The 20,198-nt window shown below is 35.2% G+C and overlaps 1 protein-coding gene and 1 non-coding gene across 2 annotated transcripts; one reads left to right on the top strand and one right to left on the bottom strand.

Moving 5' to 3' along the window:
* The first annotated feature begins 6,337 nt into the window (after positions 1-6,337).
* On the top strand, positions 6,338-15,142 carry LOC121420264 (glutenin, high molecular weight subunit DX5-like). Its single transcript, XM_041614838.1, has 5 exons — positions 6,338-6,436; positions 8,920-9,073; positions 10,545-10,682; positions 12,098-12,167; positions 14,071-15,142. Exons 3-5 carry the CDS (start codon positions 10,630-10,632, stop codon positions 15,025-15,027), a joined length of 1,080 nt encoding a protein of 359 aa, XP_041470772.1. The 5' UTR covers positions 6,338-6,436; positions 8,920-9,073; positions 10,545-10,629; the 3' UTR covers positions 15,028-15,142.
* Positions 8,146-8,221, bottom strand: TRNAA-AGC. The gene has a single exon. It is a non-coding gene; the product is annotated as a tRNA-Ala (tRNA).
* Positions 15,143-20,198: the final 5,056 nt, after the last annotated feature.

Raw genomic sequence — 20,198 nt, 5'->3', positions numbered from 1 at the left:
ATTTTGTTAAATGCAAAAAAGCACATAAGCACTGAGTAGGCAAGAAACTTCAAGATAAAATATTCATATGTATCTTTCTGATGTTCAATCATTATTGTAATGTGTGAAAAGTGTTCTTTTTAAGGAAACAAAAGACAGTTACCAAGAGAGGGTGCTAGACAAAGAATTTACAAATACAATTAAAAGGGGAGAGGATATTCAAGTGCCCCCCAAGCCCCTATCTACACGCCAGTGATGAGCAGTTTACATTTAGGTATCATTTCTCTTGAAATGGTTATGATAGTATTTAATTGTGATCTTAGTGGTTTCATGCACAAAACCTTGAGCACTTGAGGACTAGATATACAATCAATGCAAAGAAAGATTAATATTGTTTTATTTGAAGTGGGGCGCGGATCCAGGGGCAGAGGTAGGGGGCGTACCTCAGATACAGATCTGCACACAAATCCACATCCATGCGTGTCCACTTTTGAAAGTGACGAAGAAAAGGTCCCTGAAAATCCTTTCGATTCGGCTTGTTTAAAGAGGGAAAGGTCTCCAATTTTGATGTTAAGGCCCATCCCCTTTTGTATTATTTTAAGGGATTTCTGCTAAGAGAAAGTGAAAGATTTCGAAGTGCACTTCAATTTTTCTTTCGAAAAATATAATACGTGCTTCCCCCATTCTGAAATCATAATTTCGCGCCTTTCGAAGTGTCTTGCATTGTTTATCTCACTGCCCTTACATTTAAATTTTGTCACATCACACCAAAAAAGGGGCCTACAAAGTTCTTTTGTGTAAGCTTCTAAAATAAATAAATTCATTTCCTTCCATCAGTTAAAAAGCGAAGAAATGACCCAGTAAACACAGTTCACAGTTCATTTTCACTATGATTTTATTTACTTTGTATTAATCTAATGCAATGCAATGTATACAATAGTATCAAAACATAACACTATTCATTTGCCACTTATGTCTAATGGTTTCACAATCACAATTATGAATCATACACCACATAATTTAATTTGTATTGCCTCTGTGTAAGTATCTGAACAAATTTTGAAACGCATTTCCTCTTAAACATAATGGCAAACTCATTACACAATTAGTGTAAATATTCTCGTGTGTTTATGTATATGTAGAACATAAATGTGTAATGAGATATCATATTTCCAGAAGACTAAAGCCGGGAATATGGAAACATTTTCTTTTCTGCAAAACTTTAATATTTATACAGCAACGTGACATTTATTTACAATTGAAGGCAACTCAATCGACATTTTTAAAATAGCTATTAATATCTTAGTAGCAATAAAAAATTAATACATTGTCAGATCAATACTTCATTCGCTACCCCCCCCCCCCCCCATCCCGTCTACCCAGTGCTGGTCTGAACCACTATTACCTTTTACTATGTTTCAGAACATTGCAGTATGGTAATGAGTCTCTATAGTCTATGCTTTCAGTCCTGTTTAAGTATTAAGACTGCTATAAATGTTATTTTGATGGTTTTCATCTGATACACAATGATGTTCTTTAGATTGCAGGCCGTGTGGGTGTTTTTTTTATATTTGCATAACCCATACCACAATGATGTTTGAAGAAAGGAAGGGTGCAACATCTGAACTATGGAAGGCAAGAAGGACCATAATTATACAGCCATCGGCAGTGTTCGGATTCGAATAATAATCCTTTTTTTTAAGAAAGTCATGAAGTATTCTTGTCTCGAGAGCACATGGTCATTCATTAACGCCTTAGTAATAATGATAATGTGGAGCTTAATAGTGCTTATTGCAATACAGGTTCTAAGCGCTTTACAAATTAAATACACGTTTAACGTGCAAAACAATTTTTAACACCACGATATCTGAATCTAGATTGTGAGAGTTCTCGAGAATTTCGATATTCGGAGAGATCTTTCAAACGGAGATATAAATTTTACCTTCTTACTCCTAGGTAGTTTTAAACTTGCCTCTCCCTCCGTTTTTTCGTCTTTAACTTTTCTTTGCTCTGTCTTGGGGTTTTGATGTCAAGTATCTTTTTTTTCATATGTAATTTATGCATTCATTTTTTTTTCTTTCATTGGGGATTGACCTATGACCTTGATAGATCAATATGGCCTTTGTCAATCCCCTCCACATTTTGATCTTCTAAGTCTTTTTTATGTAATATATTGTAACTATTTATACTTTTATTGTTATTATCTGTGTATGTATTTGATTGTAATGATATTGTATGTTTCTTACTCAATATGTGGAAAATAAAGCTGAATTGAATTATATTGATCTCGGATAGCTCACATTTTGAGGATTCACATTGTAATGGTTAGTGGCACCGGAGGAGCCTACTCCAGGTTCCCGTAACACAAAGGTTAATGATTGATCATAAGTGGATTTTCACGACAGGCTGTACATTGTAGTCAATGCAATCAATCATAAAAACATGTTCTACGACGATTGCAAAGCTTTGTGTTTACAGGCACTAGATTTCTATCACGTTATTTCTTCTAAATCCTTTCTTCTTTCTTTTAAAAAGAAGATATGTCACCAGTGACAACGCATCTTGATAAAGGTTGTGAAAAGGAGTTGAAGAAAAAATGTTTGGTGTAAAATGGGATGTGAAAATCATATATTAGGTATATACATACATATATTTACAATTTTAAGAAATCGTGATTACGGACAGAACACAGTAAACTTCCTTTGAAGAACACCCCATACCCTATGTCAATACCATTATTTTAATTGCTTATTACCATTCAAGTGTAACCAACCTAATTGATTACGTTTATATTGCCCTTTTATGTACATTTATTTTTAGTGGGTCTTATTACTGCGTTCAAAATAATACAATGCATAATATCATATGTGCATGTTGACATGTACAATATACAAAAATAGTCCATAATATTTACAGTATAGTCATAATACATAATGAATGAAATAAATAGCATGCATGTAGTAAGCATCACAAATAAAAAGTGAAATGCTGAAAGGCCTATTTCTAATCGGATACTTCATACCACTTGTACTACTTTAATCAATACGAGAACTGACTGGTTCTGCCTCCCCTCTTTTCAAACGTTGCGAACACTAACACTTGCCTTTCAATTTCATTTTCTCTCGATTAAATGAATAAATTCGTCATCCAGTAGTCTTGAACATCTCAGCACTTGAATAATTTCCATGCATAATAAACATTTTTCCAGTTTGAATGAAGATTGTCATACTAATTGTAATATTTTTTGTTATGTAGGCCTCTATGTTATCGGATACTCTGAATATCTACCGTTTTAATCATTACGAATACAGACTGGTTCTGCCACCTCTTAACCCAAACGTTGTGGATACTTGTCTTTATTTTCTTTTCCTCTCAATTGAATGAATAAATTCGTCATCCAGGAAGTTATAAGAATCTCGGCACTTGAATCTATCCCTTTTCAATATCCAATCTTAAAAGACCCATTTTAAAGCTGGCTGCTAGCTAGGAGGTCGAAGGCGAAAAGGCTCATTGACCTGGCTGGCAATCGAACCATTCAATAACCTCCTGTTCATGAGGTGGACGCTCACCGCTAAGCCACCAAGTAAGCATGGGATACTGACATAAACATAACTGAATAAATAACATTAGGCCTACACTATGTATTATGATGCAAGGTCTTGATAAAGGATTCGTTTAATTGAATATATTATATACGTATTCACTACGGGATTCAAATTCAATGCAATTCATGTTTTAAAACAGATGAGGTTATAGATGAATCTAAGAATTTACAAAGTTGATGATGCTTTCATAGAATATGCATTTGTTTCATAAGAACATGTTTTAAATTCAAACTCTAGTCTAAAGCTGTTTATGGATATATTACGGGTATTTCTAACAGTACAAATCAATTTGTCAACTCATTTGACACTCAAATCATTCACAACTGAGAATAAGTATTACTGACAAGATCTTTTTATCATCAAAACTGAGGATGATTTAACACAGGGGTAAGGTCATGTCCTTCGAAATGTGGGCCATTGTGTCTGCACGTAATGACAGTGGTGTTAAAGCTACAAAATTTGGTATTAGAGGGCCACATCAAACATTTAGTGTTTCAAATCACAATGTCAGTCCATCATCAATTAGTTTTAATATGGTTGTAATTTAACAAATTATTTCATGTTATATTCAAACAAGACCAACTGCGTGGGCTTAGAAAATATAGATCTTAAATGTGATATGAAATAAATCAGCTTTCGTCAGGTAATGTCACTTAATGTGGCTTTTATAGACTATGATAGGGCATGGGCAACGGAACCGTGTGTGAGTTTACATCACCCACCCCAGCACCCCTCTCTTTGCACTTGAGCACGACAGGACTACATTTATTTATCAATACCCACAGAATTCATTTCAGCAGAAAAAGGTTTCAGGCATTTGCCAGGCCTTTTGATATTCTCATAAATTCCTTCCTCTCCCACAACACATCCCTGACGCTTCAGCTTATTTGAAGACACGTAGTTTGCCTTGTAAGATTTCTCAGGCGGACACAGATAGGGTTGTTCATCTTCTGCGTGGTGTTCATTCTGCCCAGTCTGTCAGTCTTTGCTCTGATCGTGTTTATACGAAATGAAGAACTTTGATTGGGCGTAGGTTCTGGTCGTCTTTTTTTCAACACACCTCCTGCAGTCAAGATGGTTAATTATCCCAAGGTGTTAGTAAATGCAATACTAACACACCAGCAGGATAAACTAAAACTAATCTATGTTGTGCTATATATTCCAAAGAAGGTAATGCGTTTATCGGCCTGGGTTAGTTCTGTTTATGTGGCTGTAGCAAATAAGCATCTGTAGAATGATCTTCAAGTACAAGACAGCCCGTGTCATAAGGGTAACAACAAATGCATCATTGTAAAATTCGTTCTAAAAACATCTTGTACTGGATAATAGCAAATTTGTTTATGTTGTTCATTTTAGAATAATCCGCTTGATGAAAAGGACATTCAATCGACATTTTTCACTTCGCGATGCACGACGGATTCAAGAACACAGCCATTGTATTGAAAATGCCCGTAAAATGACACTGAACAGCTGGGTCTTTGTCGAAAGTTGGTTAATCAAATTACCGGAACAGCATTCTCGTCCGAAGTTTCGGAGCTGACGTAAAATTGTCAATATGTTTTTGTCCAAAGTCCAGGATGAAATTACTGTTTTGATTCGCCAATTTCCAACAAAGACATAATTGGTCGTATTTGTTTTAGAGAGGGATAAGGAGAGAGAAAGAGAGGACGTAAGCTCATTAATCAGAAAACGAAGTTTATGAAAGATTTAAAAAATGAACCAAGCAAATTAGGTTTGATTTGTTTATGTCAGCATTTAAAAAGGTAATTTCTACAGGCTAGAATTGCTCCGTAGAAGTGCAAATAAAAATTGCAAACGAATAAACAGTTTCATCAACTATAAATTGACAGTATTGAAAAGTTATTTTGCGAGTGCGTGATTAGAAAGCTACTATGTCATTGACCATGGGGTATCTTGTTATTTGAATTGAAATCTTAATCGCTAGCGAAGTTGCCAAGGAGTTATTGCTTTTCATTTTATTTATTCAACTTTTAAGTGTGAACACAATAATCTATATGCTTGCAATGAGTACAATCTAATTAGGTATTGATACATTAGATGTGTGCCCCTTAAAACAGAGAGCTTATCACTAGGGGTTCCAACTATATATATATATATATATGTACTTATTTCTTACTTAAGGCGAATTTCTGTGCAAAATAATCAACTGATGGGGGAATTTGGTGTAAAGGGGAATTTTACGATTCGCCTTAACGTTTCATACGCTCAATTTTCCATTTTACCAAGGTATAATGGACTTTTCGCTATTACAACGATAGAGGGCATGTGTTTGTCAACCGTACTACAAAGTTTTGATCGTTTCGACGTATATCGATCTTGCGCTCTGTAATGTTGAAACAACTGACGCGTATATCCTACATACCCGAAAAGGGGGGAAAACTGTTCGTTACGGCGAATTTGTATATATCTTGTTTTTTTCTTCAGTAATAGGTATATATATTCATTATCTACCCAATATACATTTGTTCTATCAAATACCTATGTCATCCCTAAGTTTCATAACAAAAGATTGTCCCTATTGAAAACGAACAAGATTTTGTGAAAAGCCCACCCCTATTTTCCGAAGTTTCCGAGATATACACTTTTGTATATCCTGTGACGAACTGCGCAAGCGCACTAAACACAGTTATGCATATGCGCGCGCCCCAGAAAGCTCTTTTCCCTGCGGCGTCGCGCCCGGGCCCGGGTCCCAGACTGGGCCGGCCCTGGGGTATATACAGTCGGTCGTCCGCGTCGCGTCGGTCAAGCGCCTAAACCAGTGCAGCCGACCGAACATGACGCCGTGAGGAAAGTTTCCTGAAACTTTTTGATAGATTTCTAGCAACTTAACGGTAAGTGACCACTGTGCATATAACACAAAACTATTGATCTGGACTCACGTTATCAGTCATGATTTGTATTTCTGATTTTGTCTGCCGTATTTTTCCTCTTTTCTTTTAAAGTTGAGCACACACTGAAATTTTCTTTGGGCAAGTTTGGCTAGCCTAACGTTAAGCCTTCATTGCCGTGTTGAGTGCTGCCGAGACTTCTCTTCATGACATTAGTCCTAGGACTAGATCTGGCCTTAAAATCATTGATTTGAACACTTGATATGTACTTACTTAGATGGAAATATGTAGGGAAAATATAAATTTTAATTTCTGCATGACCCATGCTTATTAGCATGTAGGCCCTAATACAAATTATTTTTAAAATTTGGATATCAAAATGTGTCAACAATGTTTATTAACATTAAAAAGTTAACGTGGGACATTTTCCAAGTCAGCTACTTAAATGCCAAATTATGAAAATAAAAAAAGAATTCTATTTCACAGCCATGCAGTCTGAAATGCTGTCATTGTGTTTAGTGACCTAAAAAAACCTCACTTTGAGCACTGAAAACCTTTAGATTTGTTACTTCAGTGCACATACAGGTAAAATATGACAATAGCTAATTAGGCATCGTATGCAAATTAATGTACTTTCCACTATAAAGATTTTCCTAAACTTTTAGTACATTGTTAACCCTAAAAAGACTGGGGGGGGCTGATTCAGCCCCCCCCCCCTCCACATTTTTCGCGATAAATCCGCTGCGCGAAATTTTTTGACCGCGTCGCTCGCTGACTTTTTACTTTTAAGTCTCGCGCAACTTTTGAGACCAAAATTGTGACCCCCGGGTACGCGGTTTTAAAATTACGCAACATTTCGTATGTGCATGCAGACCCAAAATTACTCAAAAACGTGAATTTGTGTACAAATCCAATGCAAATAGTGTTCTTAGCCAAAATTCATAAATGTTTCATTATTTTTCCTTTTACTGCTTAAAATCAATTAATTTTATCTTGTTAATGGTCAAAATAAAGTCCCCGACAATTTCCATTGAAAAAACAATAAAAAACAAAAAGTCGAAAAACAAAGAAATACATAAGAAATTTAGAAAACAATAGAATACATAAGAAAATAAATTTGATTTTGAAATTTTTTTAAAATCAATTTGATCAGATGCCTATCTAGAGTATGTGAAACAAAAATTAGCATTTCAGGGGCATTATTTTATTAATTAGAGCAAACTTATGATTTTACGCATAAATTAGCATAATTAATGAGACATGAGATTTTTTGCCGAATTTGATGTTATAGTTTTGTAGATAATGCCATGGGTAATGCGTGTGCCAATTTTCGTCGCGATCGCGCGATCAACGGCCGAGATCATAAGGGGGGGCTGAATCAGCCCCCCCCCCAGTCTTTTTAGGCGTCGAAATAGCCCAGTCTATTTAGGGTTAAAGAGCATTACTCCCAAGTGCACTGCAGAGGAATAAATTCTTTTGCACTTTGTTTGGGGTTACCCCCTAAAATTTGCAATTTTAACTGGACTAATTAATACAGGAACCAATAAAGCATTTGGTAAAATTTCATATGGTAAGTTACAGGAGCCCTTTTGAGCTTTAAAGGGAATCTTCACCATATACAGATTATTTGAAATGTGAAAAGAAAAGTCAATTGCCAAGGTTTCTGTATGTAATAAATTATTAAATACAGATAAAATTGAGCAAAGAAAATGGGGCTCCATCGGGATTCGAACCCGAGACCTCTGGATTGCTAGACCAGCGCTCTTACCACCTGAGCTATAGCAAGCCCTTTTGGTGTTCGTCCTCAGAAACCCCTTAACTTTCAATGCCCGAATGGTCAGAAGCTATAGAAACCTGGCATGAACTCGAGGTTGAAAACAACCTGGTAGTAAATGCGAGAGATCACGGTGAAGTGATGCAGCTTTTTAATTAAATAAATTATTTCATGAATAGAATATGTTTGGATACAGATAAAATTGAGCAAAGAAAAGTATTACATAGGAAGATATTGTAAAAATGCTTTATCAACTGTGCAACTGTGCTTGGAATAGGTGGCACACAATAGAACAATAGAGCAATAGCACAATGAATCAGTAGTCTGTAAATGCAGACCCTAAAAAGTTGTATTGTGAAGAGAGCACTTTTGCAATATCTTACTTCTTCGTGATTTCTGTTCTTGTTTTTTAGGGGTGATGGGGTTTACTGATGAACCCTGTTTCACACATCAGGTCATTTTTTCTGGGGTAGAGGTTCACTTTAAGGCAATAGGGGTTTTAAAAAAGCAGTCCTTAATGCTCTGCTTTTTGCTTACACTATAATTGATTTTTCCTTTCTTTTCAGAATATTCTTTTGCACTGATAACACTCTACTAAACCTAATGTACAAAATATTCCAATACTTTAGGTCTTTTCTATTAGAAGACAAATATCTTTATTCAATTTTTTTTAAACCAGAAGTATAATTGTGTGCTCTTTTGTTATTTGAAGGTCGAGGTGTTGTTGCTGCAAAGGACATAACACAAGGTCAATTTCTAGCAGAATATCAAGGAGAACTAATTAGTGAAACTGAACTAGAAAACAGGGAAGAGCAGGCAGAAAGTGTATTTCGGTACACTTTCTCTTGGAGAGGAAAAAATCTTTGGTAAATATTGTATTATTCTAGCTGTATACTTTCGTGATTGAAAATAATAAATGGGAACAGGTCAACAATTTCACATGTGTTTCCCACCAATTTTCAATTTGAACATTTCGTCATTAATCAATATCTATCTTAGTTCAAAAAGTGTGAAAACCATTGAAGTGATTAAAAATTCACTGTGAATGTTATTAGCCGTTACCCAGATATCCATCTTAAACAAAAGTGTGGTAATACTGCTTTCATTTTACAATATGTTTCGTGATCCATCTTCCAGCCATTGATTCACTCCATCCTTTTCCCCACTATAACTTAATGGTATTCGAAACAAAGTTATGCGCCTGTCAATTGTTTCCCCGGCTCCTTGTGGTACCCGGGCCTTAGCCGGGACTACACCCCCTCTGAGCTGACAAATCCCCGCCGACTTCCCCACTGGGCAAGGCATCTTCGGCGGCGAGTCACCGACGAAGTCCTGGCCCCCATACCACCGAAGAACTTTTCAATCGTGGACGAGGTCCAGGTCCCCATACCGCTTGGGAAATTTTCAATCATGGACGAGGTCCCGGCCCCCATACCACGGGGAATTGGTCAAATCCTGGATTAGGTCCCGGCCCCCATACCAGGGGAGAACTTTTTAGAAATATTGGGAGAAACTACCGTTCTTGACGAGTTCTGGCCGGCTTCGGAGCTTTCATGGAGGTGTCACATAATTTGTTTTCTGTGTGTTGTATGAATATAAAAATCGCCATTTTTGCAATGATTCATTTGACTATACAGTGTTTCCCAGGAAAAAAAAACAAGATGTAGCGAGGGATTACAAAAATTTTATCACAATTGTGAATACTGAAGCTTCGATCCTCTTCTTTCATCCTATACTAAAATATGACATAAGCTTCACGCATGAGTGAATGACAACAATATGAAGCAGGGCTTCCAAAAATTTCACTTCACGATACCTCAAATTCCAAATGATATTTTAGAAGAGATTTCTTTTCATTGGAATATGAAATTAATACTCGTTTATGGGTAATGTTCTTGCCTTATGACACCTCAATGAATAAGAATGACCCGAATACCGGGGGGCCAGGGAAACAACTGACAGGCGCATTACATCAACATCATCCCCTTGCTGGATGATTGAATCGGGGGAGGGGGGGATGTGACGGGTTTCTCTCTTTTACAATATGTTGTTTTTTCAAGACGATAACTGGTAGTCCTAAAAAAGTATCTAAGTTAAGTTGTACCTATGATCTCTTGTTATCTGATGAGGATAGCATATCTAAAGAACTGACAGACTAATTTTGTGTAAACATAGTATGAGTATATGTTGTGATGCAAGAGAAACTGATTTTTCAGGACTTTAAATAGACCAAAAGTCAAGGATGAGAGGTCACATCTTACACCGATAAAAAAGTAAATAGTAATTGGTTTCACTTCTCAATTGCATTTCTGACGCACTTTTTTCAATCTTTCTTAGTGTGGATGCCACAGATGAACCAACTACCAGAAGTCTCGGGAGGCTGTTCAACCATGGTTACAGTGAATCTGAAAGGAACTGCAGAATGAAATTAATTGCATTCAGTAATAAACCCCACCTGTGCCTATTTAGTACATGGTTAGTACCCTGCATGAAAAGTTGAGAGTGCATAGGGATAGATTTTGCTTGGTGAATAAGTCATTTAATTACATTTTCTAATAGAAAAAGACTAAATACCAATATCAGTAAAATAAAGACTTTACAGAATCATTAATGCTATAAATTGCAGATAAATTTATTTTTGTTTTGTATATGGGGAGTAATGGCTACTATATTTCCCCGTTGTTATCAATTCATATTGACTGCATACCTGCACCAAGGAGGAGGGGCAGGAAGGAAAAGTGGGGTTAATATTAGATGCGCCGAACATGTCACCGGCCCTTTTCGCTCTTTTAAGTTAGAATATTTCATCAGAATACATAAATAAGTGACACCACTAAATTATATTTTAGTTTTTATTTAAATCAGGTTCAGTTTCCAAATGTTGGCAACTTCTTTATTCTGAAAATGATTTTTGGCTTTTCCATTTGTTACCTTAATAATATCATTAAGCATATATTTTAAAAACTATCTTTAGGAATTAGGCAAGATTTATTAGGTACATAGCTTGTCATACACATAGTAAACCAGATCAGTTTCAGGACTGAAACCAAACTCTTATCTGTCATCATATCAATTAAATGATTCTTGTGTTGGGTAGATAAGTACAGTTTAATAAATTCTTGCCATTATCCCAACATGGATAAACACTGATTGACAGTGCGTGTCTGAGATGCTATGAAAAAAAATCACAGGTATATACGACCACGACCTCGTGATAACTAGACAGGTGTCTTACCACTAGACCACAGAGCCAATGACTGAGGCAGCAGGTTCGATTCGTATAATAGCCGTTGCATGGTTTAATACGAATCAAACCGCTATAGGGATTTAAACCAATGCAAACTTGGCTCAAGTATGTACATGTATAAGCATGCAGAGCTGAACTGATTAGATTGTGGGGGAAATAGGTCAAACGTCAAAGGTCAATAAAGGTTAAAAATCCTGTATAAAGTGAAGGGAAAATCTTTGTTACTGCGATAACTTGAGAACTACTAGAGGGATTTCAACCAAAAGCGGCTGAAGTGTGAATGAATGTGCAAAGATAAACTTTTTAGATTGTTGTGTGTCATGGGTCAACAAGAGTAAAAAAGTCCTGTAAAAATATGAAAATCTTATTACTGCAATAATTTGAGAAACACTAAAGAGATTTCAACTGCACAGTGTAAAGTATATTGGATTATTTTTACCTGTACATGTAGATATTTATTTAATTAATCAGAGGCATATTTGCGACACGGTCATATTCATCTAGTGTCAAACATACGAGATTCATGTTCAATTCAAGAAAAATTTTATTAAAAAAAAAAAAGGTATACTTAAAATAAGGTTCGTGAAAAAAGCAAGTAAGCAGCCAAGTAAAGTTGTATGTTTATTTGGTATTCTCTTAACAGGAATATTCTATCTGGTACTGAGCTCCTATATGATTATGGAATCAAGAAGGGAGAAGAGCCATGGAAGCAGGTACCTAGCTTTACTCTATAAATTTGTCATTGGCCTATAGTGTTCTTCATTTGTGTAGCACGATCTGAACTCAATTCAGTCATCTCTTCTGCACCAAAGTTATACTTGCAATTTCTACATGTTGTTACACAACTCTTTCAAGAACAAAATGAATGTCAAGAAAAAAAATGAATGTCAGTAGCATGTTAAAGTTGACTTAAGCCATTTGACTCTTTTCATATCCTATCATTTCATCTTATTTCAAACACATGTAAACAATATGGAATTAAAATGTATTTTTGTTTCAATTTTCTAGAGAATATGTAAAATGTTTCATTAAATTAGTGACATTTCCAGCTACCTGTATTTGGTATACCTAGATGATTGTAAACATGAGTATGGGCCAGAACTGCCTTTATTGTGAGAAAATTCAGGCATTATGTTTTATTATACCATTGTTGCCAAATAAAATCTTTTGAATTTTGCCAGAGGGTCCAAAAAATTATGCCAGATCATGCAAAATATTCTGAGAAGAAAAATAAAATGGAGGTTGTTCATTACATTTAGCCCAATGACAATCAAAAAACAAAAAAAAATCCAATAAAAGCTGGAAGAAATTATGAAACAATGGCTATTTTATCATCATTGAAATCATTTGACCATTGCAAAATTATGCCTAGGTTCAATAAAAACATGCTAAATTTTCTCATATTGTCAGTAAATAAATGGTAGATGCTAGGAAGATCAAAATTATGCCAGAAAGCATAAGGTCGTGTGTCACATATTGGGGTATAGTAAAAGGGCGGAGGCGTTACATTTTTCAGGAAAAAATGCCATATTTTTTGACATAGCATGAAAACCGTGTACAGTTGTGAGCTGTGCAATGTTTCATATTGTAGATAATCTATTAGGCTACATGTCTGTGAAGTTCCATCTTTGTCCTGCTAATAGTTTTAGTACAAAAATAATTTGAATCGAGTAGGGTAGGGGGCGGAGGAGACTACGGTGGAGGAGCCTACGGTGGAGGCATGTGTTAAAGCATAGGGATTTTGCATTTTTGTTCCTTTCTTATTCTTTCTTGCATTATATTTATGCATACAATCAGTCTTATATGTTGGTTGATATATCATTCTTTTCAGAATTTAAAGGGCTTGAAATAAACAAGAAGCAGATTGTTCAAAATTCAGTTAATTAATTTTTATTAATTAATCAATTAAAACATACTTCATGCATGCACCCTCATACACAATGCATGCATGTACATGTACCAAATATTGCAACAAAATATCCCTTAAAAATGTATCTTAATACTGGTTTGCGGTAATCTCAAATGAAAGAACACATTTCTTCCTTAGTATTAAACAATTCTTATATCAAAAAATTAATTAATTAATGGATTAATCTATTAATTAATTTGTAAATGTTTTTTCACCAGATTTGTTTTCATTTTTTGGACACCTTGTAGCGCGGTTGGACAAAATAATTTTGTGTTACAAGTTTATAATTTTTTAAGGCATAGGGTCTTATTAACACAATCCAAGCTGATTCATTTCAATTGGTGCAAGGAATAAGAAATTACTGACCATAGAAATGGTGGCACTTTTTAAACCATTTTTTCTTGCAACACTGTGTATAGCTTTTATTTCACACCCTGTACGGGTAAAAAAGAATTTTAATCATCTTCCTTACAATATAAGCTTTCAATATATATATACTTTTATACAGGTCTGATTTACTATAAAACAACTAGAGACATTTGATTGTGACAATGCGTATTTCTCCAACTTTTTTAACATGTAACGCATTTTGCCCCCAACTCATGACACACGACCATAATTATGTCATATTTGGAAATTATGAACATTTCACTCATGCAATACATGTATTAATTTGTATTTTATGTCATGCATTCTGTCCCTTACAGGAGCCCCAGCATGGCAAATCCTCGCAGCAGCCACAGCCTTGCACATCCTCAAAGGAGTGCCAGCCTTGCCACTCCTCAAAACAGCCCCAGCCTTGCCAATCCTTACCGGAGCCCTGGTTTTGCCCATCCCCAAAGAATACCCTGCCTTGCCAACCACAACAGCCACAGGCTGGCCCATCCTTACAGGAACCCCAGCCTGTCCAATCCACACAGCAGCCACAGCCTGGTCAATCCTCACAAGAGCCACAGCCTGGTCAATCCTCACAAGAGCCAGAGCCTGGTCAATCCTCACAGCAGCCACAGCCTGGTCAATCCTCACAGCAGCCCCAGCCTGGTCAATCCTCACAGCAGCCTCAGCCTGGTCAATCCTCACAACGGCCCCAGCCTGGTCGATCCTCACAACAGCCACAGCGTGGTCAATCCTCACAACAGCCCCAGCCTGGTCAATCCTCAGAACAGCCACAGCATGGCTCGTCCTCACAGCAGCCCCAGCGTGGTCAATCCTCAAAACAGATAAACGCCTGGTCAATCCTCACAACAGCCACAGCCTTGCCAATCCTTACTGGAGCCCCGGTTTTGCCCATTCCAAAAGAATACCCTGCCTTGCCAACCACAACAGCCCCAGCCTGGTCAATCCTTACAGGAACCCCAGCCTGTCCAATCCACACAGCAGCCACAGCCTGGTCAATCCTCACAGCAGCCAGAGCCTGGTCAATCCTCACAAGAGCCAGAGCCTGGTCAATCCTCACAGCAGCCCCAGCCTGGTCAATCCTCACAACAGCCACAGCGTGGTCAATCCTCACAACAGCCCCAGCCTGGTCAATCCTCAGAACAGCCACAGCATGGCTCGTCCTCACAGCAGCCCCAGCGTGGTCAATCCTCAAAACAGCCAACACCTGGTCAATCCTCACACTCCACCATTTTTCATCTGATTTCAATTCCGCTTGCTTTATGTGATAGCACTAGGTGATGGCTACAATACTTCTTCACAGAATTTTGACCTTTGACCTTGATTTTTGACCTATATTGTTAATTGGCTACAAAATGCTACTCCTTCGCCATTTTTCATCCGATTTCGATTCCGTTTGATTTATGTGATAGCACTAGGTGAGGACTACAAAACTTGTTCACAGAATTTTGACTTTTGACCCCTTTGACCTATATTGTACATTGGCTACAAAATGCTACTTCTTCGCCCTTTTTTACCCGATTTCGATTCCGTTTGCCTTATGTGATACCACTGATCGTGATATAATGGGAATTTTACATTATCGGCGGGGACATATATTACGCATCGCGTAATTTACTAATCCACTTGTTGGAAATTATTTTACCATAAATTATGAAAATATAATGAAATTCAATCCACACATGAAGTTAATACACACATTCATGCTATTTCTAATGTCTCATGATGTTTAGAGCGCTGATTGGTTGAGAGGATGTAACTTACTTGGGGGAATTCACCCCAGATATTGATGTAATGTCAGTGGATGAAGAAAAATACAATGATCAGACTGAAAATTTGAGCAAAATTGGATGAGTTATGAGTTTTCAACATTTTGATTTACACCTTTCATGGGCTCCTTAAATTGGCAACCTTTTAGGCACAAAATAGCTGCTTGCATGGATAACACTCCATTCACTTTGTACACAGAATTTCAAAATTTCTTCTTTTTGAAGAAAAGTACTAAAAATTTTCCTTTTCATTTTAGTATAATATGGACTTATCAATTCAACATGCATTTTGGGAAGAATCCTATTGATTATTCCTTGTCCATTTTTCTTGAAAAAGAACAGAATGTGAAATTATGTGTACAAAGTGAATGGATAGTTCTCCATCTTGACAGCCATTTTGTGCCTGTAGGTTGCCAATTCAAGGGGTGTAAATCAAAACTTGGAAATTTCATAACTTTTGAATGGATCATCCAATTTTGCGCAAATTTTCAGTTTGATCATTATATATTTTTTTTCATCCACTGACATCATATTAATGTCTGTGGTTAATCCCTTTTTATAATGAAAAGACATGTTATACATGGCACTTAAAAGGAGAGTCTACCCCAAAATAATAATTTTTTGACAGGAGCACAAAAAAAAATAGGCGAGCAGAATAAAATTAGCTCAAGGGAAATCGGACAACTAATAACAAAGTTATGAAATTTAAAGATGTGAAAAAACGGGCAAATTAGTGAAAATTTTCAGACATATTGCCAATTTGATGATGTCATGGGTGCACTACTAACTATTCATAAAATTTATATTTATGGTTCAAAATTCATCACTTCTACAGAAAGATACAAAGTTTGTATTAATTTAAATATGCAAATAGAGGAGCTACATACCTATCAAGGAGATATCCAATAGCCAATGTTTTGAGGAAATCATATTTTTGGGAATCAAGTAACATTTCATAACATTGATATCAATATGATAAATGGCAAATTGTGCACCTATGACATCATCAGTTGCCAATTTGTCTAAAAATCTTAACATTCATAACTCTCTTATTAGTTGTCCAATTTCACTCAAACTTTTTTGTTCTACTCACCAATTTTCTCTGTTTCTGTTGAAAAATTATTCTTTTTGGGTAGACTCTTCTTTTGAGCTGTTTTGCAAAAACACAAATTTTGCCAATCCAAAATTTATGTTATATTGTTTTGTCAAAATCTGATTTCAGAACGATGCAAAACTTTTTTTTCTTCGTTTATGAATTGTTCAACATGCTCAAACAAAATCTGGATTTGGCAGATCACCAGTTTTGCAATCCTACATGCCCCTTTGTCTATGTTCAACAATTTGATAATTTTTTTTTATGAAGAAAAATATTTAATGATAAATGCATTTTAATGTCCATATATTAGCTTTTAAGTTATTATGATAACATTGCAGAGAGTTCATTTAAATGTTGTATAATCAAATTTCCTATTTAAAAAATGGATTTTCTTACAGAATTTGGTATTATGTGCAAAAGGATATGCTACTCTTCAACAACTTTGAGCATTTATGAAAACAATATTTAATGATTAATGCATCTAATGTCCATATATTAAGTTTATTTATATATTTTAGTTTATCATGATAACATTGCAGAGAGTTAATCTAAATGTTATATAATCAAGTTTCATATTTTACAAATTGATCTTCTTGTAGTTTATGCAGTGTTTTAAGAATTTGATTTTGTGTGCAAAAGGATGTACTACTCTTCAACAATTTTGAGCATTTGTGTAGAAGAATATTTAATGACTAATGCGTTTTAAATTTCCATGTATTAGCTTTCAGGTTTTTATAACATTGCAGAGTTAATTTAAATATTATATAATCAAGTTTCATATCTCACAAATTGATCTTCTTGTAGTTTATGCAGTGTTTTATAGAATTTGGTATTGTGTGCAAAAGGGTGTACTTCTTTTCAACAATTTTGAGCATTTATGAAGAAAAATATTTAATGATCAATGCATTTAAATGTCCATATATTAGCTTTCAGGTTTTTATGATAACATTGCAGAGTTAATTTAAATGTTATATAATCAAGTTTCATATTTCACAAATGGATCTTCTTGTAGTTTATGCAGTGTTTTATAGAAGTTGGTATTGTCTGCAAAAGGATGCACTTCTTTTCAACAATTTTGAGCATATATGAAGAAAAATATTTAATGATCAATGCATTTAAATGTCCATATATTAGTTTTCGGGTTTGTATGATAACATTGTAGAGAGATAATTTAAATGTTATGTAATCATCCTTGTATGTATTACTAAAACATCCGAACCAATGATTAATTTGTTAACTAGATCAGAAATGTAATGAAGCATTTTATTAAAGAAAGAATAAAATGGTATAAAAGGTTCTTATGCAATCTTACAGTTGCAGAAGTCTTAAAGTAATATCTTGATCTGGTATTACAACGAAGATTCATATGCTTCTTTTTCTCAACAAAAAGTGAAAATTATTGTTTATACATGTACATGTATAATAAATGATGCCTAGAATAGAATTGTCCACATGACATATTCACATGACATGAGATGTCAACTTAAATTTGTAATTCACATTTCAATACAGAATCTCAAATAAATTCAGATTACAATATGACATTTATAATCAAAACAGTAATATGTAATGTAATATCGAAAATTTATATAATTGAATAATGCGATGTGTTCTATGATCTATGAAAATAAGGAGAAAACGATGTAATTAAGTGTTGACATTGTTTCTGTCCAAATAAAAAGATTCTGGCATGGCAGCTATTCATATAGTGGACCCATTTTCCTCTTTTATGTATATCTGTGGTTGGGTACTCTGAAGGGGGTCTATATTTATCCATGTGTGTGAGAGAGAAGAAAAAGTGATATGATTTCAAAGAGAATAGGTAGGGGGCTAAGCATAACATGGTATAGGAATACTGATGAAATATATCATGTGTGACTATGTTGCCGTAGTAATGTGTGAATGGAAAGAAAATTATCATGCTTATAATGATTATGCTAATGCTGATGATAATTGTAGTGGTGTTGATGATGGTGATGAACATGATGATGATGATGGTGCTTATCAATGCTGATGATGGTGGTGGTGTTGATGATGATAATGAAGATGGCAATATTGATGAGTGAATGATGAAGGAAAATGTTTATGGTGGTGTTGATAATGAGAGAAGATCAAGAAAATGAGACTGAACGAAAGACTGAGGTTGGTTCAAGGTCTAGAAGAAAGCTAGGAAAAGGTTCATCAGAAGTTTGGGGTCAGAAATGGATTTTGAAACCAAAGAACTGGAGGAACCCTACTCTTGAGGTATGATGATGATTGTGATGACCACGATGATGATAGTGGTGGTGATGGTGATAATAATGATGATGAATACGTTAATGATAATGGGGACGATGATGATGATGGTGAAGATTATGATTATGATAGTTTCTTTTTATTTCATTTCATTAATTATACTTTGATGTGTCATATATTCATACTATATATAACGTAAGGGAGAATTGCATACTGATGGCTAATATGGCTATTTTTACTATATATAGCTTAAGGGAGAATCATATTATCAACGGGTAGTATTCATACTGACGTAAGGGCGAATTATATTTTGATGTGTCATATATTCATATTATATATGGCGTAAGGGAGAATCATATCAATAGGTAGTATAGGTCATATAATTTTATTCCCTTTTCCAAAATCGTGGTGGTGGACAATTTCAACAATGATAAGGAGACATGATCCCCCCCCCCCCCGATTTGCACCCATGCTAGTATTGACACTACTAGTATATTAAAATTATGATGTTTAGAATAATATTAGGGATAGTCCACCCTAGATATTCTACTATTAAAGTAAAGGAGAATAATTTGTATTACATTTTATAACATGAATGGTAAAAATTGTTTAAGGAATAAAGATATTACACTCATTTGTATTTTCTTTCAACTCACATTGTACTCTGCAAATCGGCAACACTGCGATCAGCTCTCCATTTATATTGTGTATGAAATGTCACATTTCTTCAATTTTCTCAAAAGGTTCAGAATTTCTAAACTCTTGGAAAATATATGTCATGTAAAAAGTTGAGAAAAGTGCGGGAAAAGTGAGAAACTAACGATATTTCATGTACAGTTTGAATGGAGAGCTGATCACACATGACGTCATCCGCGTTGCCGAATAGCAGATCGAAGAGTGATTCACAAGAAAATGTAAATTGGTGTAATTTCCTTATCCTGTAACCAATTTTGATAAAAAAAATTAATGCGATGTTCGATTATTGTTAATATATGTAATGTAAGGGAGAATCATATTATCAATGGGAAGTATTCATACTGACGTAAAGGCGAATTATATTTTGATGTGTCTTATATTAATAATATATATGACGTTAGGGAGAATTGTATATTGATGGCTAAAAGGACTATTGACACTATATATGGCGTTAGGGAGAATCATATTATCAGTAGGTAGTATCCATACTGACGTAAAGGCGAATTATATTTTGATGTGTCATACATTCATGAAATATATGACGTTAGGGAGAATTGTATATTGATGGCTAATAGGAATATTGACACTATATTATGCGTAAGGGGGAATCATATTATCAATAGGTAGTATACATACTGACGTA

This window comes from Lytechinus variegatus, chromosome 8, assembly GCF_018143015.1.
Source record: "Lytechinus variegatus isolate NC3 chromosome 8, Lvar_3.0, whole genome shotgun sequence".
NCBI classification, from domain to species: Eukaryota; Metazoa; Echinodermata; class Echinoidea; order Temnopleuroida; family Toxopneustidae; genus Lytechinus; species Lytechinus variegatus.
The sequence above is the reverse complement of the archived record's forward strand: the minus strand, read 5'-3'. Positions and strand labels throughout refer to the sequence as shown.

Excerpts from the sequence above, each read along its gene's own strand:
- LOC121420264 (XM_041614838.1), top strand. The coding sequence starts at position 10,630 with ATGAAATTAATTGCATTCAGTAATAAACCCCACCTGTGCCTATTTAGT. Across the intron at positions 10,683-12,097 it reads CTGTGCCTATTTAGTACATG|GAATATTCTATCTGGTACTG; the intron begins GTTAGTACCCTG and ends TTCTCTTAACAG. Across the intron at positions 12,168-14,070 it reads GAGAAGAGCCATGGAAGCAG|GAGCCCCAGCATGGCAAATC; the intron begins GTACCTAGCTTT and ends TGTCCCTTACAG.